Genomic DNA, 22,875 nt, shown 5'->3' on the forward strand with positions numbered 1-22,875 from the left:
GGATGTTTTGATCTTTGGTTATCTCGGCTTCACAGAGAACCAGTCTTATACAACAAACATCACGGATGGTTAGCTCAGTTGTAGCAAAGTTAAGCTCTTTAACATTATCAATCCTGAATTAACACTACTGTTTTCTATTGTAGCTGGTATCGATGGATTAAAAAGTCGAGGGGCTCTGACCCAGATGTCCTGTTTCTCATTGATCGGGAAGTTGGAGTAGAGATCGATCATCTCTGGTGTTCGGTATGCTGGAGTGGTGTTCCTTGTGATCTACACACAAACAGAAAAACCCACACAACATCAGCTGTTGGACCAGTATGGGGCGGGGTTGTAGTAGATAAAACTGATAAAAAAAAAAATGCTTTTACAACCATCTGATCATTTTTATGGACAGGACAATCCATTTGTTCCCACATAGACAGTTAAGCAGGCTTTTAGAAACTAATCATTCTAATTTTAACTGAACAGCTTCCATTTCAGATTTTCCACCAAAAAAAAAAAAAGCTCTGTTCTCAAGCATCTCTTTTGTTCTCCTAGTGTGGAAACAGGTGTCCAGCGGACATGCAGTTTATTACATTCATTACATTATACATACTGTACATACAAAGTTCCTGTGTGTCTGCATGGTTATAGTATGAATATAATTAACCTGATTGGCCAGTGCTGCCTGGACCTCCAGCTGTTAATTCAATCAAAGGCTTCTGGTTCCTTTTCAACATCATGCATGTGTTTTGTTTCTTTCTTAATTGAAGAATTGACTCTCATAGCAAAATTACATAATATAATATGCTTTAATAATAATATGCAACTCAAAATCGCAAATTTGATTCAGCAGGCTTTACAATGTGAACCGCATAAGGATAAACTGGATAAGGGGAAAGAAACATTTCAAAGAAAACTGGCTGGTTTTTTGTCCTTTTGTAGACGAATCCATTAGTGTCTTAAATAATACATTTGGTTAATTATATGTTTAAGCGCTTACTACACTTTTTGTCTGCAAAGAAAATATATTCTACATTCTCAAAGCCTAGTATAACATAATCAGAACCATAACCTAAACTGAAACTATCAGGGATGGAAATAAAAATGAATTGAGTTACAAATCTTGCCCAAGAATGAATACATTGTATAAGAATGGCCCTGTTGAAATTCCTCCTAACCAGTGGTGGAAAAAGTACTCAGATTGTTTACTTAAGTAAAGGTAACAATACCGCAGTGTAAAAGTCAAAGGCCAGCATTCAAAATGTTACTTAAGGAAAAGTACTCATTATGTAAAATGACACTGTTTACACTGATGAACATCATATTATTTGATTATAATTACTGATGCATTATTGTGTACGTCACATTTAATGATGCAGCTGGTGAAGGTGGACCTAGTTTTAACTACCTTACATGCCTATAAAGTGAAATACTGCTGACTAGCGTGTGAATTTTACACCAAGGATCGATAAATCTTGTGACTACACTGTATTTTGGTTTATTAACCTATTTCTGAAAAGTAACTAGTAACTAAAGTTATCAATGTAGTGAAGTAGAAGTATAAAGTAGCAGAAAATGAAAGAATAACTCAATAGACAATGTGTATACCTCAGAATAGCTCAAAAATGTACTTAAGTAAATGTTGCTTAAGTTACTTTCCACCTCTACTCCTGACGGATGTCTGTGTGTGTGCGTACCTCATCCTCAACCATGGACCTCTTCTGTGCCGACCAGCTGTAGTCAGGGTAATGTGACACTGTGGTGGCACTGCCAAAGTCACACAGCTTGATGGTGCCCTGGTTACTAATCAAGAGGTTTTCAATCTGCAACACATCAAGTAAACAGTGAGTTAGCGTGATGCACATTTGATTACCAATTAGTAGCCCCTGATTTAAAGTTGTATCAATTGTGCTTTACATCTGAGTATCTTATTCATGTGGCACAAAATTTTGTAATATTAACCCTCCTGTTATGTTGCAGGTCAAATTGACCCACGAACATAACTGCTGAGCAGGCATCACCTGAGAAATGAACATAACAGGAAGGTTCCCTCCTATTATGTTCATTTCTTCATATCAAATATTTGTCTCATTTAAAGCAGTTATGTTCGTGGGTCAATTTGACCCGCAACATAACAGGAGGGTTAAGGGATTTCATTTAGTTCACAAGCTTTTTGATATGTCATTCACTTGTCCAACTACAAAGGACAAAAACTAACCTTGAGGTCTCTGTGTATGATTGGAGGTTTCTGTTTGTGCATGTGTTGCACGGCGCGGCACGTCTGGTAAAAGACTTTCAGCACAGTGTCACATGACAGGGGAGCCTTCTGCTCTACCCGCTTTATAAAGTCCACCAGCTGACCTGAGGAGGACAAGAGAAAATCAGATGAATAAAACCGACCACTCAAAGTGAAGGCAACATCTGCCACTGCCCAGATGTCTTTTTGGTGTGTTGATTGGAAGCTGTCTCATGAATTTAGAGAAAATATGAAGACCTTGTAATGCCTTGTAAAAGGCGCTTCACACATCATGTTAATGTGTGTACATAATTTTCAATTGTCAATAAATAGTTGTTTACATTTAAAACTGATAAACATCTGAATAAAAATAAAGTATGTTGTAAATGAATTGGCTGAATAGAAAGGAAGTAGAACAGGAAGTGGAAAGGTCACAGACAGGAAATTGTTCAATCACAACTGTCTTTCAGTTAAAGTTACTGGGGAAACAGTACTGACGCCCCACACTTTTAGCACTTTAGTTTGATGAATGAGTCAGCTATGATTCAGTAGCAGAGATGTAGACACAGAAGTGGCAGACAAAGAAGCACAAATATTAAGAAAAGTGGGTCTGTGCATACCTTTACACAGCTCAGTGAGGATCAGGAACTCGGCCTGCCCGGTGTCCGACTCCTCTTTGCTGATGGAAGCAGCAGCACAGAACTGGACCATGTTGGGATGACCTGACAGTTTTTTCTTTGGAGGGAGCAGGTTAAGGACTACACAGTATAAACATTACTGTGGTGTCAACCCTGGCCTCCCATTTAGTCAGTCTCAAAAACAAAACACTATAAATCCTCTTGTGACAGACTTGGTTGGATTTAGGTGTGTCTTACCGAATGCACCAACCACTTTGGAGTATGATAAACTTCAAATTGATTGTGACTGGCTATGGCTACAATTTTAATTGATCTACTTTGCCATTCACTTTGATACACAGGCCATAGAAGATTAAATCTATTCCAAAACTGTAGCTTGGTGGTCAAATAATGAAAGGATGGTGAGATTATGACTGGGTTGTGGGAAGAATTCAAAAATGACTTCAGACTTTGTTTTTCTGTCTCATCAGCATCAAATGTTCTGCAAACAATGATGGTCTAAAAGCTCAATGTTACAACAGATCCAGGGACATGGTGCGTCATTTACCAATCGCCTGTGAACCCACACAGCATGAAACAGTCATTTCCCAAAAGGACAGGAGACATTTTCAGAGAATTTTCAGCTGCTAGTTCCCACAACTGCCCGAGTTCCTCTCACTGATAAAAACTGGGACTCCACAAAATAAAACAAGACCTCACTTGAGGCATAGCTTAATATTTTGACCTTAAGACACACAAAGCTATATCAATGTTGTCTATAAACTACCCTGGTGGTAGCGATTGTTTAAGGTTAACCTGACTCTGTTAGACGCCACCTCCTGCAGTGTACTAAATCAGAATGCTGTGTAGTAAACCAGAAGCATTTTATAATAAAAAAAAAAGGTGTCTTTTCATCATGGTCTGGAAACGATAAAGGATACCATGAAGCAGACTTCCTGAATAATTTCCTTGTTCTTCTCTTCTTCATTGGACAACAGCCTCTAAAACAAACACACAGATCATCGGTTTGTTGCTGTTCTGAGACCAGGTGGCACATCATCTTTTTAAGACACATACCCAAGACAACTGAATTGATATATTCCATCAATAATCAGTCTATACAGCATTTGCTTTGAACATGAAAAACCGATGTCGATGGAAGTCAAACAGGGTCAAATTATCAAATTAACTGCACGTGCTGATTATAATGACTGAGCAGTACAACAGACGCTTTCACAATTTCACAACTGAGTCTGGATTTAGACCCAGGCAGAGCCCTAAAATGGATGCTCACAAAAAGCACAGTGCACACATGCCCAACATTCAGCATATTAATATTTCTCCTCAACAATTTCCAATACAACAGTACAGCTAATGTATAGCAGTCTGATTTGTTCATTTATTATTTATTTGCCCTGAATTAAAATGTAGACAGTTAATTACTGAACTTTTAAAACAAAAAACACAGCATCTTAACCCCACATAGTTCAGCATTATTACTAAGAAGAGACCACTGGATCCAAGTCTTCAGACTAATTAGAAAATATTTTCAGTATCTGTTGAGTTAATTTTAAGAAACAGCCTGCTCAGGAAATGTTTCCTGAGCGATTTAATTGACAACAAAGCAGGAGAAGCACCATCCCACATTAGTACACTCTGTGTATCATTTCCACACCTTGCCAGCTAGCAATACATGGATAAATCAATAAATGAACATGCATGTAGTCAAAACACAAAAGAGTGGCTCATCATAAACCAGCAGTAGCAGGTAGAATTTCCTAAATGGGTACAGATTTTTATTACCTTGAGGGCATAGTCTTTACCACTGCTCATGTCCTGGGCTTCATACACAAAGGCAAATCCACCTGAGAAAACAAAGACAGCAAACAGGATGTCATTTACATTGTTAGTATCTAAAATGAAACCTAATTATCAATCTCAAATGCATAGTATGGCAAAAACTGTGTGATGCAGAGCAGGATGTTTTGTAATTTACAGTGTTTGATTAATGCCAAATGTCTGTCTGATTTGTCCTTCCACAACTATTGTGTTTTGATGCTTTAAAAAGATGACTGACAAAGAAACACTTGCTGTATGTATATAGTTCTCTACACACCCACAAACATTTTGACGTAGAAGCTGTCAAGCAATGACAGTTGTAATTGTTGGCCGCTGAGCAGCCATATGTAGAAGTTTGAGATCACACTCCTTACTCAAGAACATGATAACTAAAGCAACCTGTGCCACAAGCCCACACCTTTCACCTTCAGGCGCCTTGGATTATCTATCTTTTCATTGAAGGTGGGGCTGAAACTTATACTGGTGGTCATGTGGCCAGTGCTGCTGTATTCATGAGCTAGTTAACAGAGAAGGAGAATAATCAGGCCAAGTCGCAACTTAATCACAGGGTTGACACACAAAGACAGTCAACCTTTGGCACTCACTTTCACACCTATGAGCAAATGAACAGCAACAACAACGTGCATATTTTTGGACTGTGGGAGAAACCAAGAAACTTTCCATTCTTAACTTTTTCAGCAAATGTGTGTATATTTGTGCTCACTAGTAAACATACTCAAGAAGTCACAGTCCAAACAAGGCCTGGTTAAGGTTACCACAGCGATGAGTAAATCAACTACTAACCTTGCTTTGTGAAAAACTGAATGAACACAATGAAAATTCTAGTCTTTCAAGCTTTCTTTACACAGACAAGATTGCCCAGACATACACAGTGGCCTTTACTGTTCCTGTTCTGATGGGAGGGAGTCTCTCTCAAATATTCAAATACTAAAATTAAAAATCGATCACCTACCCAACAAACAAATATTTGAATAGTCGGATATTCGGGTCCAGCACTACACAAATCCTTATTTATCATGCTCCAAATTGTTAAATCTGGATAGGGTACAATCTTTGTGGCTTCCTTAATGTACACAACAACAATATACGCGGCTACCCAAAAAGATTCTTTGAAGTAGAACAAACCTTAGTTACTGATCTAAGAACCAACTGTTGTATTATCTTTCAATCGGCTGTAATGGTTTCATAACTAGAGCTAAGCAAATAGATGTTTTCTACACATAATGTTAGACTGAAACAGATGGGACAAAATACATCAGAATGAGTCATGGAGTTGCGAAATGCAGCCATGGCAGTAATACTTCGAATTACAGGCAAGATATTGTTTCAATCAAAAAGGGTTTCCTTGCACTTAAGCTGATGACAAGGTTCACTTATCACAGTGTTTTTCAGTTTTTTACTGGTCTGACACTGCTGAACACTCTGCTGACACTGAACAATGGAGTATTTCTACTGAGTCCCACTGATCTCACAGCTAATGTTAAAGCACAGATTTAAGTGCTATTTGTTGTTAAGTATATTTGTGGTTAAATCTGATTTAACCAATATTTTTGCATAAACAGTACCCAACATAAAGAGCAGCATTATCAACCCTCTGCCGGTCACTATGGCAAACAACTAACCATGAATGATAGTGTAGCAAGATTGTCTTGCCACTCTGCACTGAGAACAAGAATCCCTATTTGCTGCCACAGAGAAGAGCCCTGATCTGTGGGTTTTCACATACAAATAAATATAGAAGATTATTTCAGATTCAATCTCAGACACATTATTATAAACCAACACAGCTGAAATTGTGGCTCATGACTGGTTTTGCAGCACAGGATGAGGAGACACAATCTAAAGTATTTTTTTTTTTTTAGCTAATCTGAGTCTTATATATGAAACGCTTCTTAAACTTGCTTTATCAAAAACTACAGTAATGTGCTACTTGTTAGACAAACACGAAACCAAACTACCAACTGGTGCTACCGGGTGACTCATTGCTATGCACTTGCTAACGCTACTGGCACTGACTACCAAAACAGGTAGCGTTAGCTATGTTAGTAATGCTAGCCTAGTAGCCAATTCAGCTAACCAACATGCCTAGCCGCCGAACACGTAATTGTCATTTCTCGTACTGGTGCACCACCTCACCTTCCGCGATTACCCTCTTGATCCTCAGTTTCATGTCACCGAGCTCAACGACTTGTCCAACGAAGTCATTCTGGTCCTGGCTGGCCGCCCCGGACAAGCCGGGCCCGGCTAGGAAATCCAGTGCCGACTGGAAGAGGGACATCTTATCCAGCAGCGCCCTGCTTCAGACTGACAGAGGTTGGCTCCAGGTAAGGGAGTGAACTGTCTCAATCCCAACAGATTCAGCAAAATAAAAAAAGAAAAAAAACTCTACGGCTGATCACCTACTCTGTTACAACGGTTTGGAATCAGCTCCTATTACTCTTTCACTGGAAGAAAACATCCTCCTCTTCCTGCTGCTAGTCTGACGCGGCCGCCACCATCACAAGTGTTAGTGACTTCCGCGTAGGGTGATGACGACAAGACACGATTCAGTCATGTGACCTAGGGAAAACAATGAACCCAACAAGAACGTATGGTTGTCTTCAGTGTGAGGAAACGAAGCTTAGGGATGTCACAACTTTTCCAAGCCACGTTACAAAGGGTGTGATAACGTATTTTGTATTAGCAAAAATAAGGACAAACCCAAATTCATCAGACTGTACAGCTGTGTCATTACAGCTACAAACAGTATTACTCAATATATTGTAATTGACAAAGTGCTGTAAATAAATTGAAATGAATGAAAAGTGTGTTTTTTTTTTGGGGGGGGGCATTCAGTTATTAACAACAATTAGACATAGTGCGCCACTGACTGGGCACATAATGTATCTGTCAGTTTGGTTTAAGGTCTTAGCTCTACCTCACACACAAAGTAACTTTTTAAGTGCATTGATAAATAAATATTTTTGATCCATGTTTAAAAATATATTTTTAAGACATTTTGCCATTTACTCTCCTTTCAAATGCCACATAGGCCAAAGCTAAACATTCCTGACAGGAGTTACTACAATACATTTTGGAATTATAATAAGTATATGCAAATAAAATGAATATTTAAACACACTCACACATTAGGTTGTAATTTCTGTGTTGCTTTGACATGGTCAAGTGTCAGTTTCAGATCAAATGTCCAAGTGTTCTTAGTTCTGATTCTGAAATACCCCCTTGGACTATTTACAGTCAGTTTTAGAAAATTGTGAATAGATGTGGACTAGTCAATGTGTAGATTAGTCAACCAGTGTGATGAATGGCAGACAGCAGGTATAAATAGAACACCAGCTCACCAATTTGCATATTGGCCAATTTCAGAGCACACACTCAATACCTGACAGTCTGGACAAATAATGTAGGCCTTGATATTTTACTGCCATATACAGTACTCATAAAACATGTAATATTGCAAATGAAAAAGATCAATTGCCATCTTTCACAAAATTGGGCCAAGCCTGAAAAGAGAATGTGACTTCTTGAAATTATGGTAAAAATTAAATGCAAAGTGGTTTGACACTATAGAGACCATTTCAAAAAGCTAGAGGTTTTCCGTGGGTCCATGTGAGATCCAAAGAAAGAAAAAAAACTTATTTCACAGTTTAAAAGATGAATTTTAGTACCATGGATCTATTACCAGACACATTTCCTGAAAATATACTGGTATACTGTATACTTGCCTGACTAAGTAGTCTGTCTTTTTGCCATGTTGGGTCCTCTGGTTGTTCTGGATATCACTATCAGCTAAATGCAATGCACTGTAAAATGTTAGGCACTACAATTACAGTATAGGTCAGTTACACATTTTACATCACAGAATTCAAAGAGCAGTCATTGGGAAAAAAATTTCATGATGAAAGAAAATGACAGCAGCTTGTTACAAAATGTTTATTTTGGCTGCAGGCAGCATGAGCTGATGTGTAGGCAGAGCCAGGATAAATAGGTATAAGAGACAGTTGCTGCTGAATGACACCCCAGGGCGCTTTTCAAGTTAACTCCAATTTCTAATCATCCACAATCATGTTTGTCTCAGTGAGGCTGGAGCACATACAACATTCTGTCATACATACTGTACAATGTCATCTAAAGGTGGGGTGTATGCAGGCCCACCATGTGTCTTGCTCATTCCCAGGATAAGATGAGCTGCAAATTAACAACAAAGAGCACTGGGATTGCCAGAGGTGCCTGAGAGAGATCCAAGAATAGGGTGTTTGTCAATAAGCAAGTAAATATTAAATTGTAAGTATCCAAAGATAAATGCTAGACTGTCATTATAGTAAAACTGCCATTGTTCAAGTAAGCATATATTGGGCATTGCAGTAATGCAAAGTAGACTAGACTCAAGAGAACTTGATTTACCACGGGCCTTTTCCATCATTAAATCAAAGTTGAGTTGACAGTACCTGACAGTGAGGAAAGTCCTTCTTTCCTCTCACTGATTGGTCACACCCCTAAAAAGCTCCTGTGTTCTCGCTGTCTGATTAGCCAACGTACCTGTTTTGAAGCTTGCTATTGGTCAAACGAGACGCCAGTCCAACGGCGATGCTACGCCTCCCACATAGACCGATCTATCGGCTGATGTGCAACCAGTGTGCTGAGGACCAATCAAAATCCTTTATTTTGACAGGCCAGATTCCCGCGTGCACGAGAGACTGAATACTTGAATAATACATTTGCGCATACACGTAAGGGAGACGTTCAAGACTAAACGGTGCAACTACATTCTTTGTAGGTTAAAAATTTATTCTAAAATCCAAATTTTAGGTAAAAAGCAAATTAATTTGTAATATCATGTGGATAATTCCATTGTTTAAACAGCCAGCATGTACAGTAGGCTATAACAAACTATCTTTTTTTGTCAATATGGTCACTATGGAGCCTCTAATGAAGACCTTTGTTCTCAGTTCGGAACCTATTGTGCAGGTATTGTGTAGTTCATATCTTGTATAACAGTATTGAACAATACACGTTCTTGAACTCACCTTACTATTACGTCATGACGCAGGGGCGTGTCCTTTCAAATGTCTTGTGGAAGCTCCACGCTTGTCTTAGACAGTCTTGCTAGCAGTGGCGTCCTGTAACTCCTAAGTAATTTCCACTAAACTATCCCATGACCCAGTTTAACACAAGCTCTCACCTCACACATTGTTAGCTTCAACAAGGAGCTCGAGACTCGCGTTAACTGTTGTTTGGCATCCAACGAAGGGACGCAACCAAGATGTCTAAAGACACGGAAAGGAAGAGCGAGAAAATTATGGATATGGAGAGCAAGGTGTTGTGGTACCCGGACTCCAAGAGGAATACACAGATGGATAGGTTTAGGATACGGGTCAACGGGAACTACGGACTTAATCTGGGTGAGTAGGAAGGAGAGGAGGGAGCCAGACAAGGAGCCAGACAGAGCGAGTAGGCGCGTTGGGATGATCACAAGTCGGAATTTACTGAGCCTACAAAACTGGATATCTGAGCTGAACAGAAACACAGAAATAGGCACAATTTTTCCCTTTGATACCTATCAATATATCTTGTGTTAGGTGTCTTACAGACGGTTTATTGCCTCTAGATTAGCACTGTCTAAAGTTGCTTTGCAATGCAACGTTTCAAGCTAGGCGATGTGCAGTCATCTGGCAGTTTAAAGGGTGCAAGTTACTAAAGAGACAGTGAATCACCATAAACTCATTAGTCCAGGTAAGTTACTATTTATAACCTACTAATGAAAATATGCAGCCATCTCTTAAAAAAGCCCTTCTGCAGCTCTGTACGGCTTTTATGTTTGGATTGCTCCTAAGTGACCAGAACTGCCAGGTTATGAAAATAGAAAGGCTTTTTAAAATTGTCTGCTTTATACCTTGTCAGCTGAAGCCAAGAAGGTTGTGCTATAGGAATGTTGGAAAACAAGGTTTTCCAGCTACTGAATGAATAAAGCAAAAGCTAGTTATGCAAATAAGCAGAGATGGGGACAGGAGTGTAGACAGCTATGATGTGTAAGTGCAAAATAAAATTCCAAGAATAAATACCGCAGAAATTGGCTTGAACATTGGTGGTTTTCACCTGTTTTTTTTCTTTTTTTGATACAGACTATCTAGTTTTAGCTGTCAGGTGTGTGCTATCAAGACATTTCTCACATCCCAGGGATCCAAAGGGTTACTCCTTGTGTGTTGTTCGGGCCACCAATGACCCACTTTTTTATAATCAAAAAGAAAAAGATACAAGTAATTATTTCTTCAAGCTCAGACTCAGTGGCCTTGGCTCATTTTCTGTGAAGAACATACTGTATATCAGAACACACACACACACACATTTATACAACATACAGGATGTTTGTGGATTAAGCATTTCAAAGGGTCATAAGCCAAAAAGATTTGGAACCACTGTTCTGACCTGTTCTTTTTTTCTGCTGGATGCTGATAAGGAGGCCAAATCTATGTGAAGCCCCCTCAATAAGGGGCTTATTTCACAATGAAGAGGGAAAATAGTACCCACAGACCAAATTTAACTCAGGTTCAGTTTTGGCATTAATCATTAAGCAATGTGTGGAGATTATCCGAGTTTTGGGTTTGCAGAGCAAACATTGTTAATGGAGCATGACAGGGGTATGGAGGCTGACTTCAAGCCAGGATGTTTCAAGTAATAAGGTTAACCTTGTTTTGCTTTAGTGGTACTTGAACTAGTGTCTGATCTATATTTAGCCAACTGTAGCAACTTCACATTTTATGTTTTTGTCATAAAGCTGTAGTAACTGGAAAAAAATATCTGTGTGCTGCAGTCAACTACAGTGACCTGTACCAGTGGTCGGTGGACAGCTACCCAGAGTTCTGGGCAGAGGTGTGGCGCTTCTGTGGCGTAGTCAGCTCCAAACCGTATGAAGAGGTCAGTTCGACTTCTGCTGTTGCATTATACCCTGAAGTAGAATGGTTCTGATTTCAACCCACAACAGACATGCTCATTATTATAACAAGAACTAAAACCTGATAATAAAAATACAAACTCTTTTTTTTTTTTTTAAAGAAGATAATAATGCAAACAAATGTGTTTTTAGGTTCTGGATCAGCAGGTAAAGACCAGAATGAATGATCAACATTTGGCAAAACATTTTAAAGTAGAATTCAACACATACATCATTCAGTTACAAGTAAAGAGTAAACCATACCAGAGGTGTATGTCTGATACGTGTGAAAATAACAGACATTAATGTCAAGGTAATGTAATGAAGAAGAGTGAAATAATATAAAGGAGGCTAGATTTTTTGCAAGCAAGTGCCCCAGGGCTTTACAGTTCACAGTCTTGGCCAATGACAATAGTGTGCCTCTACCCTGTGTGTGTTCTTGATGTGTATTTTATGGGTGTATGTCAGGTGGTGGATGTATCCAAGCGGATCTCGGATGTTCCGGAGTGGTTTAAAGGGGCTCGGCTCAACTACGCGGAGAACCTGCTCAAACATGCAGACCAGGACAAAGTGGCTCTCTATGCTGCTAGTAAGTACACACAGTATACTGTATGTGACAGTGCTGCACCTGGAGTGTTTGCTTTATCGATCTCCAGTAGGAATCAAATCCCAAATCTTGGCTGAGTTAATGCCATGCACAAAGCAAACAGTGTTCAACTTAATGTACATGTTGATTATTAACAACGTGGCACTCATTTTCACTTTCATTCTTACTCCTGAACAGGCTTGACACACTCCACACATACAGGGCCGGCTCAGTGTTCAATGCAGTTTTGTTTGCCTTACCTGTAGCTTTTGCTTTTGGATATTTTGCACTTCTCCCTATGGTGTATATAAACAGGTTTTGATTTGTCTCTCCCTGCATGTTTAGTCATTTGGATTGGAGTTTTTTCCTTCCTGAATGACACAGATGGCGAGTGCGTCACTTTATTAGATTTAGCTGTTGCTCCCTCAGGACTGTCATTTAATAATAGATAGGCCCTCTCTCCCTGTATGAGCGTGAACGTACATTTTGAAATGTACATATTTATATCCGTCTCATTTTCTCTTTGTGTCTCTATCTATCAGTGGAGGCAAATGAGGAGATTGTGAAGGTGACTTTCGGGCAGCTGAGGCGTGATGTGGCGTTGTTTGCTGCAGCCATGAGGAAGATGGGAGTCCAGACAGGAGACAGAGTTGTAGGTAAGTCTCAGATTTATTGCTCTTTGTCTCACTGGGGGCAAACAACGAAACCTGGTGGGATTAATATTTAAATAATGCTATTATCAACTGCAGTAGGTTATTTATGATTACTGGCTGAATTAGTTGGTATATTAGAATTGTGAAGGCCCAGAATTTCTTCTTCCAGAGTAAGCTGCACATAGGATTCAGTGTGCACTGGCTGTCTTGGCACAAGTCACAGCTCTTTCTGAATCTCAGCAAAATTCCAAAGTTCCTATTTGCACAGGGAGGAACGGCTGCAATGGCCCAATGGATGGCACATTCATTCGACTCCACTAATTCACACCTGGGGCTATAACCTGCCACTAAGCACTGCCAGTGTAGCAGCTGGAGCTGTAATGCACAGTACATTTTTTTGAAAACAGTGAAAAGTGTCCAATGTTGTCAATCGAGGCTTATCTCTCATCTTTGTAGCTTGTTGCCACATTGCTGGCTATATGCGTATTGAGCTGGTAGTACTGCTCAGCTATCTGGGGCGATGCTAGGTTGTAAAAAATTCATTTCAGATTTCTGAACTGAACCATTTGTTGACTCCTTGAATCAAGAAACAAAGTCATGTTGATGTTTGGTGGTATTGGGAGGTTTTTTTCCCATCTCAAAATACACACACATCAAATATGCTGGCTAAGAGTAATTAGCTTATTCAGCTATTATAAAGACTCCTGTGTGTTTTGATCAAACTTGTGGTTCCAAAATGAGGTGGAAACCTCTGAAATTTACCCTGTTTCACCCATGAATTTATACTGCATCAATCATGCTTGTTGTACAGTATACAAGAACCAAATTAGCATGTCTCTCACACCTCTGTTTAAATATGTTAGTCATACATGTTTGTCTGCCTGTTTTTAAGACGAAGTAGTTCCTCAGTAAAACAGCTCTGTGGTACAGTCAGAGTGTATATGAATGTCTGACTAAGCTGAGTCTTATCAACACCCCTCTCTGGTTCATCCTCTGCTCTGTACCACTTTTCCAGCAATGATGCAGAAATGTCTATTGAGTTCTTTGTGTCCATATCAGAGGCTTCAGTTACAATGGGGGTTGTCAGACAGTAGGTTCTCAGATTTCAGAACTTTTTATTCCTTGAAGTGACTTATGTTTTGATTAAATTAAACACATTAACACATTCTAAACAGGCCATTTTTTTCTGGATAAAGATCACAGACAGCAGGCACCATAGCCAGAAAACATTTATGGATTAAAAAAAAAAATCATTGTTCAGAAGCCTGGCTACAAAAAACAAATGGACAGACAGACACCTGAGCAACTCTGACTCAAAAATGTACCAAAAATAAAGATATTAATGGAGAAACAATAGCTGTAGTTAACAGAGTTAACAGAAGAGAACCTATGGTTGTACTAGGCACCTCCCTGATATGACTGTGAATCTGGGTGTTCAGTTATTCTGTGGGTAACTGAAATGAGCCCGAGGGTTGTGTTCTGGCACATTCAGTAAAAAAAAAACCTCCCCAGAAATAGAGGAACCTAGGGTCTTCAAGAGTTGAAAAATTAGCTGTTTGTATTTTGAAGCCACAGTTCCACTAAACTCTGAAGCTGCTGTTCATAAGCTCATGTTGACTTATTCTGCCCAGGAAAAACCAAGATCTGCATGAAAGTCTGTGTATGTGTTCAGAACCAAGATGGATATGGCGGTGGTGGGGAAATCCATTACCTAAATGACTTTGCTCTGTGGGAATCTCATTAGAAAGACGAGAGGGGTGGAAAGAGGGACAGACAGGGAGAGGAAGCTACAGAAAAATCAGAAGAGGAGAGAGAGAGAGACATCAGCTCCCTACCTGCTCCCCTCTTTCTATTACCTTCCTGCATATCTAAACACAACTGTGTGTGTGTGTGTGTGTGTTTTGCAACATGTGTGCTCACTCATAGTGTGTTAGAGACAGCAATGTCCTTGTCCCCAGGTTGTAACTAAAATGTCTTGTCAGTGTCTGTAATCCAGGAGATATATAGACACTTAGCTGATGAACGCTAGGTTGGCCCACCCTGCTTTATGGCAGGACATGGGCCAACCTAGCGTGCACACACATGTATTGTAGCAAACACTTCCTTGCTCTGACTGGTTGTGGATTGGGATGCCACTCGCACAAAGTACATGAAATATGTGACTCATGTGGCCAGCAGGAGCACAATAAGGTGGTCAGAACAAAGTGTGAAAGGAGCTTTTTCAAACCATTATTATTTTTTGTTTAGTATTAATTAGTTGCTTTTGCCAATTTTGAAAAAAAAAAATGTGTAAAATTTAAGCAATTTGAGTGACAAATATGATGTGAGTGTAAAATTCACTAGTGTTTGGAAAAGGTTTAGTTTTTCATGTTGTCTGCCATAGGACCAGATGTACTTTACTGATATTTATAAACCAAAGCTTCAACTGACCCCAGTTTGTACCAGTCACCATCAGTCGCCATTTGGATCAGGACTGACATATTGTACTAGTTAGGCTGGTGCGATTGTCAGTCGTAGCTCTGGTAACACCACAGCAGTGCACACATGGGGTCATTGTAGCATAGCGCCTCTTCCTTTCATTTCTGTCTTTATGATTGTATTATTGCTGAACCAACCATCCTGCAAAAACATAAAAAAAAATTCACCACAGTGGGTCACTTAGGCTGAATAGTTTATTAATAATATATTATTCAGTCTAAACAAGACAGCATGTAGGATTTTATGTTTTTATTTTTTACATTTTTGCAAGATGCTGTTTTGCTCCAATGCACCTGTCATACAATCAGGTGTGCAGAATTTTTGTCAGTTTGAACCAAATCCCTGAATTAAACCACAGAATTATTCCCTGCAGAGCCATAATTTTATTTATTTATTTGCTGTTTTAATATACTTGGACTTTGGATTCACCTTAAGATGTGGCCTGCGTAGTTTTTTGTTTGTTTGTTTTTTATCCTAGCAGCGCTATGGAGCAGTGCTTTGTTTGTATCATGCGCATGCATGTGGGGTGGCGGCTTTCAGAGCTGGTCTAGGCTCATTCTGTTTCGTTGATCAGCAGTAGGTTGGTAATGTGTCAACATACAGTAATGTGCTCACAGGCAGTGAAGAAGAAAGATGCTAGCAAGTAAATATTGCAAAAAAAAAAGACCTTGTAACTGTTTGATGGAGAAGGAAAGGTTCTCAGGGACTAACATAATGCAGGTGGGCGAGTAACCGTAACCCTGTGTAAACATTTTATTCATTTCCTAGTCATTTAAACTGCCAAGTATAGAATCCAGTAGTGGTTAAGTGCCTTTCACCAGGGCGTGTTAACAGAAGATGTCAGTGTAGGATTCACTTCTCACAGTTTTTCGTAGTTGATTTCAAACCCGTGATCTACATATCAAATTATTGTTTTTTTTTTTTTTTATGGATTTGCTCAGTGCACAGGTCAGTTGCAGTTCATTCAGTGGTTACCCTCATAAACCTGAAACCTTTTATAACAGTATGCATGAATAAACAGATAGTACAGGCAGTGTGTTGGTGTGTAAACAGTGTTAAAGCATAGCAAGAAAGTGACTCATAACAGTAGCCACGGAGGCAGGGTGGATTAGTAAGGTTATGATTCATGACGATGAGCGTGCCCAAAAAGCCAGTGTGACAAGATGTAATCTGTCAGTCCGAGGCGTCATCCAGCCAAGAACAGATTTCCTGCTTACATCACTCGGCACAGCGATCAATACAGCCTGATTAGTCATGATTCACAAGGAGTGACAGCGTGGCCGGCATTTGCCTCTGGCCAGTCAGATTACTTGGTTGGAACTACCAGCTGTGTTATTGTTTTATTATGTTACAATAGATACCTGTTATCAACAAAACAGCCCTGTGTTTAAGGTAGCATGAGAGCACCTGTATGAAGCCTGGCCACTCCTTTTTTTTAATTTAATGTCACAGCTTTTTTTTTTTTGCACTGTGCCTGTTTGTGTCCTCCCATGTAAATTAGACACAAGATGGTATGACTGGTATACACTTTTACGAGTTCATAATAAATTGATATACAAACACTTTATCAGTGGCTTTCAGACACGGCTTAAAAATATCTTATATATGCTAGGTCTAATTTAAAACGTGTGCCTGTATTTTGAACAACCTTTTATAGACGCTGAACAGAGTTGGTTTCTAACTTTATGTTTTAAGACCCGTACTGACACCAAGCATTACAGATACAATGCATAGAAAGCTAAATCCACCACTAGTGGAGACTGGAGTCATTTTTCCCCATGAAATGAGGATTTTCTGTATTGGCTGAAATTAATGTGGGAATGAGTGATTATCTGTTCATTCTTTATTTTCCTTGGTGCAGTTATCAATCAGTCTCTCTATCAATGATAATCTGTGTCTGTTCAATGAAAAAGACTTGTAGTGTCCTTGGGTGCCATTTCCCATATTGATAAAGGAATATATCACAGCAAGACAACAGTTATAATCTCAGCCCTGGTTGTTAAAAATGAAATAGTCTCACTTTTTCCCCATCTCCCTTCTTTATAACCAATTGTATTCTCTCTCCTTTATCCAGGTTGTTTACTGTCCCACTATCTTTGTGTCTCTGCCTCTCCTCCTTTTTCCCTTTGAGTTTTTCCAACTCATTTCTCAGTTAGGTGAAATATTATGTCATATATTACGTAAAATATTAGATATCACATTAAATCAAAATTGACTTCTGTTCACCCAAAACAATGTATCTGTGCTATTTTTATCCTAAAAGTTATCACTTGTCCAGATCTGTATGTTTATCAAAAGTCATCACAATGCTTGTTTTTAAACTCTAAATATTATATATCTGTTGTTATTTTTAATCAAATGAATCTCAGTGTTTTCTTCTCGCTCTCCTCTCTCCCTCCCTAGGCTACTTACCTAATGGTATACATGCAGTGGAAGCCATGTTAGCAGCAGCCAGCATTGGAGCCATTTGGAGCTCTACGTCTGTTGACTTTGGAGTCAACGTAAGGATTGTTCTATACTGTTTGTGGCTTGTATTTCTGTAGTCGCATATGGCATGTTGAGGTTACAGTCCATATATGCTAATGCATCTCAAAACCTTTATCTGCTCACTAGTCAGCCAACAGTTTCTCATGCCTCTTAGTCTCAGGTGTAAAGTCCAAGGACATATAAACTAATCCTGACCAATTTGTTTCTGGTGTGCCACTGCCCCTTCTGGCAGATCAGAGAACTAGTCTTATCCTAAGTGATGGATTTCATTTTGCTGTGTGTTTCCTATTTGCTCTGTTTCTGTTTATCTGTTTTCTAAACTTCTCTAAATTAAACATGATCACTCAAGGTTTACCATGTGACTGTCAGATTCCAGGACAGTTTTTGTAGACTTGAGGAGTTTTTGCAGTTGTAATTATCTGCTCTTACTTCTAAGATTTGCCATTTTTAACCCTCTGTCTCCTTTTTAATCCCAGGGTGTCCTTGACAGGTTTTCTCAAATCCAGCCCAAACTTATCTTCTCTGTTGCTGCTGTAGTTTACAACGGCAAAACACATGACCACATGGAAAAGCTGATCAACGTTGTCAAAGGTTCCTAACTGTATTTGCTTTTGCACTGATGTCTCTGACCGTTATGCATTTTCACATTTTCAGTTTAGATTTTCCGTTTCTCCAAAACAGTGTATTCTGGGTAGTAATGAATGCCTTTAGAATCTTCTGCTGATAGACGGCAAAACATGTTCCAGTGGTCAGAGTATTTACAGAGACAGCTAGTGCCAACATGTATTTGATGTTGTCAGCGATGTTTTAGGCTCTTTATAGACTTTAAAACCTAGAAAGAGTTTCCACTAAGTAGTAGAGACATTATAAGGTAAGATCATGCTACATATTTCATGAAAGTAACATCCCAGATTCCTCTGGGAACTCTTTTGCCATTTCCCAAAGATTTGAGTGTGAAGAGAACACACAAGCATGAGCCTTTCTCTTGCTCTCTGACATCTAGGTCTGCCTGACCTGAAGAAAGTGGTTGTGATTCCTTATGTTTGCTCCAAACAGGAGACTGACCTCTCCAAGATCCCCAACAGGTGTGTGTCTGTGGTTACAACTGCACTGAAGTGTTCAAACTGAGAAACTCAAAGTGATATGTTTTCTATGACAGAGAGCAGGTATCATCCATCCTTTCATTAATTTTTTATTTGACTTCCTTTTTTTTAATCTCCGCAGTGTATTTATAGATGATTTCTTGGCATCTGGGTGTGGAGAGGCCGACCAGTTTCCTCAGTTAGAATTTGAGCAGCTTCCATTCAGTCATCCTCTGTTCATCATGTACTCCTCTGGAACCACAGGAGCTCCTAAATGCATGGTCCACTCTGCTGGGGTAAGAAACACATTTTACCTTTAGCCTGAAGTTACAAAACTACCGCTTACTCACACTGTTGGTTTGTTTGTTAAGCTGGCACAAATATCTCATGCACAGTGCTGCTCATTTTATAGAATAAAGGCAGAAAAGGTGCATGTCACCTTTTAAAAAAGGTGTATTATTTTTGTACTAACATACTGTATAACTGTTTTGTTCATTGTTTGTTGCAGCTCCACAAGGGTTAAAATAAACCTTTATTAGTCCCATGATGGGGAAATTCACAGCACTGCAGCAGCAAAGGGATAGAAAACAGGCACTGAGTTAAATTAACAGACAAGGTATTATAGTATAGTATTAGTAGGGTATATAGTAGTATAGTGCAGCCTCATGCTAACAGTTCAGTGACCTTATGGCAGACTTGTTCTTTAATAGTGATGTGTGCAAAGTTACACCATCAATCATTCGTTAATACTGCCAGCCCTCCTCCCATCCTCTTACTGCTTTTCCATTGTCCTGTCTACCTGTATAAGGTGGAAGCTGTCCAAAGCAACGGTTGTGTCTGGAGTTAGTGAATTTAGCCATGACGCTGTTAACAGCATGATGCTGCTCTCCCAGTTCTCTGATGTGTCTCATGTGGCCGTACCGCTGTGTTATGGAGCGCTAACAGCTGGTCTCTTGTGTAGGACCAGGCACTCTCTGCAGTTTAGTGTACATAGTGCAAAAAAACCCCAAACCAAATACAAAAATGAAAACAAAAAAAGGGGAAAAACTCAGTAGTAAGCCAGAGCTGCTGCTGTAACAGGCAGCCACTTGAAAAAGATAGATAGACCACAGTCATCTCACATGTACACAGAAACACACACTGTTTACTGAGCTCTGTTGACTTGGCCCACACTGCTTATATTAATTTGCTGTTGCCCAGTTGTCATGTAATTGTAGATAGCCAAAATTTAATTGCTTTAATTACTTCTTATTCATGCTGGCTTAAGACCTAGAGGTTTAAAGTTAGTTCTTGACTTTGGAAACAACATTTCCTCAAGGTCCACTTAGTAACTGTCACTGACAGTAATAGTCCAAATTCTAAAGGCTAATGAAAACTCCCACTTAGTCAGTATCACAGTCTGACCATCTTATTGAAATTATTCCTAGTATTGCGTCACAGCAGCAGTTGTCCAAACCATTTGGTACAGTTAGGTTTCTGTTACACTTTTCACCACAAGATGGCAGCAGAGCTCCATCAATAGATTTTTAAAAGGTTGCTCTTCAGTGTATGAATGACATTTTTTTTCCTGTTACTTACCATATCTAAGTGAGACTGAGTGTCAACTGAATGTGTGATTTCAAAAGCACCACTGCACTTTGAAGGCTGAAACACTCAACGTTTAAAATAGGTTAATACACTCCAACACTCCAGCTGCATTCCCACATTTTCACAAACCATTGTTCTCCCGCTGGCACCTAATTTTTCCTTCCTTTTTTCTCTGTTTTGGTCTTTTCTGTTATCCTCCTGTCCTTTTTTCACATTTAGTTTTCTGTCCTTAACTTGCATGCATTCTCTCCTTTTTTTGTCCTCAGATTCTCATTAGTCATTTCTCCTGCTTTGCTTCTTCTTTTCTACCCCCCTCTTCTTTCTTTCTCTTATTGTCTTCCTCTCTCTGTCTTCATCTCTTTTTTTTTTGTGTCCCTTCCTTCTCCCCATGCCGCCGATAATTAGACAGTAATGTGTTGGTGAAAACATTTCTTATTTTAGTGCTGGCACTGCTCTCTGGCTCTACCAATTAGACCCGGCACTGTTGTGCTTTGTGCTTTGTTACAGTTCTGTTAACATGCTGTCGTTAGCAAGATGGCGTGCAAAGGACAGGTATGACAGCTGAGTGTGGCCAACGATACACACATATTCACAGACATAGTACCTGTTTATGTGCACATAGGCTCAAAAATAAACCACACCATCACACACTCATTTCATACACTCCATCAGCAATAATAACCTATCCCGCGGTGGGAGAATTCACCCTCAACCATTGTCCTTTTTGTAAAAAGAAATGCTTGTGTGTGCTGTGTGGAGGAGCCTTAGTCAGAAGCTTTTTCTGCACAAGAAATAAACGGATTTTTGAGTCATTTTGATCAGTTTATTTGTTTTTAAATATGCCCAAATACTACTGGTTTGCCTTGTCAAATATAAATGTTTTCTATGTTTGGCTTTTGGGCTCAACAAAACAAGAGTAAAACTTCAGCAAATTGGGATGAACACATTATCAACTAAACAATTATTGTATTAAAATCTTTCTCTGTGTGAAATTTATATGTTCCATGTCAGCTTAACTAAAATTTGGTGGACGTAAAAAAGATAATAAGATAAGTGGATAAAAAAATGGTACACTTGTAACAGTCTTTCCCTCTCTCTCTGTCTCCTTAGGGCACACTTATCCAGCACTTGAAAGAACACGTCCTCCATGGCAATATGACCAGCAGTGATGTCATCATTTACTACACTACAGTGAGTGCAAAACCTTTTCACAATAGAAATGATACACGCATGCTCCCAAACCTTTTAAATTATTCTAAGTTTTCCACTGTTTTCTTGCTGTCTCATCAACGGGGGCTGAATGTTAAATACTGTGGGGTATCATGAGCCTGGACATAGACACACGCGTGTGCACGCACAAATAGATTTTCTTTAATGAGCAGCATTGAGGTCTGAAGGTCAGAGCTGTGCATAATGTTTAGTTCCTCAAAGATTCTAGCTCCTTTTGGTGATCAACACTGAGGAACATTTGGTGTCGATTAAAGATTTTAGTGTGGTAGGATGCATATTTCTGTGCTTACACATAATGAATGCGCAATTGTATTATACTTTTTGTGCAGTTTTGGTTGATAACACCTGAATCTTGTTTACAACAATTATCTTAGCTCACATCTCTTTAATTTAGAAAGTGATTCTGTCCTGCACTGGCAGCATGCAACCATGTCAGACTGTGTATAATGTACCATCTTTAAAAATCTGTTTAACCAGCCTGTCACTAAATCAATATCTGCCTGTAGTTGGAGCTGTGGACATGCATGAATTTGTTCATATTTTTTTTAGGTATTTAGTAATGACTTAATTTATAGAAGATCAAACTTTATTTAAAAATACCCATTAGATGTTCCCAGAGATTAAGGTGACATCTTAAATAGCTTGTTTTGCTTGACCAACAGTCCCAAATCCCCAAGTATTAAAACTGTAATAGTATAAAACATGGAAAGGCCATAAAAACTACATCTGAGCAGTGACGTGCGGTCAGGGGAGGCAGGTGAGGCAGGTGAGGCAGAGCCTCCCTTGTCAATCTTGAAAAGAAAAAAAAGTTAACCATAAAATATAATAAATGTTAATATTTGCCGGCTGGGGCGTGTTGTAGGCCCTTTTGCCGTTCGAATCCGATGTTGAAGGATTTTTTTCAATAAAGAATAGCAGAATCTGGTGAAAGCGCTGCAGGTATATCATTCCTCTGTTCACCCTGAAGGTCCTTTGTGTTCCACTGGCTTCAGTTTTCGTGACAGGCCTCCACAAACTGAGACTGTCAAAATAGCTGCTTGTTGTTTGATAAGTAGGACATTGAAACAATGTTTTGAAGGACAATGCTGATCCTTCTTGGTTAAAACTGTCAGTTGATCGTATCAAAATGGAAGATTACATTTCCAA

General features: G+C 39.2%; 2 protein-coding genes across 5 annotated transcripts in view; one reads left to right on the top strand and one right to left on the bottom strand.

Annotated features, from left to right (window-relative positions):
* Positions 1-7,278, bottom strand: part of gak (cyclin G associated kinase) — a 23,553-nt gene extending 16,275 nt beyond the window's left edge. Inside the window, exons 1-8 of one of the 3 annotated variants that reach the window (XM_020598251.1) lie at positions 7,099-7,278; positions 6,832-6,999; positions 4,639-4,700; positions 3,777-3,836; positions 2,839-2,953; positions 2,201-2,343; positions 1,680-1,805; positions 181-270 (exon numbers count right to left, since the gene is read on the bottom strand). In XM_020598251.1, coding sequence (XP_020453907.1) covers positions 181-270; positions 1,680-1,805; positions 2,201-2,343; positions 2,839-2,953; positions 3,777-3,836; positions 4,639-4,700; positions 6,832-6,973 — 738 coding nt within the window. In that variant the 5' untranslated portion in view covers positions 6,974-6,999; positions 7,099-7,278. Of the gene's footprint in view, positions 1-180; positions 271-1,679; positions 1,806-2,200; positions 2,344-2,838; positions 2,954-3,776; positions 3,837-4,638; positions 4,701-6,831 lie in introns of all 3 variants that reach the window. The other 2 variants (XM_020598249.1, XM_020598252.1) reach the window with 2 other exon arrangements.
* Positions 7,279-9,421: 2,143 nt separating this feature from the next.
* The window catches only part of aacs (acetoacetyl-CoA synthetase), a 34,933-nt gene continuing 21,479 nt past the window's right edge, over positions 9,422-22,875 (top strand). For both annotated transcript variants that reach the window (XM_020598290.1, XM_020598291.1), the window contains exons 1-9: positions 9,422-10,097; positions 11,507-11,610; positions 12,095-12,215; positions 12,755-12,868; positions 17,747-17,844; positions 18,307-18,421; positions 18,834-18,915; positions 19,055-19,208; positions 21,610-21,690. In XM_020598290.1, coding sequence (XP_020453946.1) covers positions 9,959-10,097; positions 11,507-11,610; positions 12,095-12,215; positions 12,755-12,868; positions 17,747-17,844; positions 18,307-18,421; positions 18,834-18,915; positions 19,055-19,208; positions 21,610-21,690 — 1,008 coding nt within the window. In that variant the 5' untranslated portion in view covers positions 9,422-9,958. The remainder of the gene's footprint in view (positions 10,098-11,506; positions 11,611-12,094; positions 12,216-12,754; positions 12,869-17,746; positions 17,845-18,306; positions 18,422-18,833; positions 18,916-19,054; positions 19,209-21,609; positions 21,691-22,875) is intronic.

This window comes from Monopterus albus, unplaced genomic scaffold (genome assembly GCF_001952655.1).
Source record: "Monopterus albus unplaced genomic scaffold, M_albus_1.0 scaffold37.1, whole genome shotgun sequence".
Classification (NCBI taxonomy): Eukaryota; Metazoa; Chordata; class Actinopteri; order Synbranchiformes; family Synbranchidae; genus Monopterus; species Monopterus albus.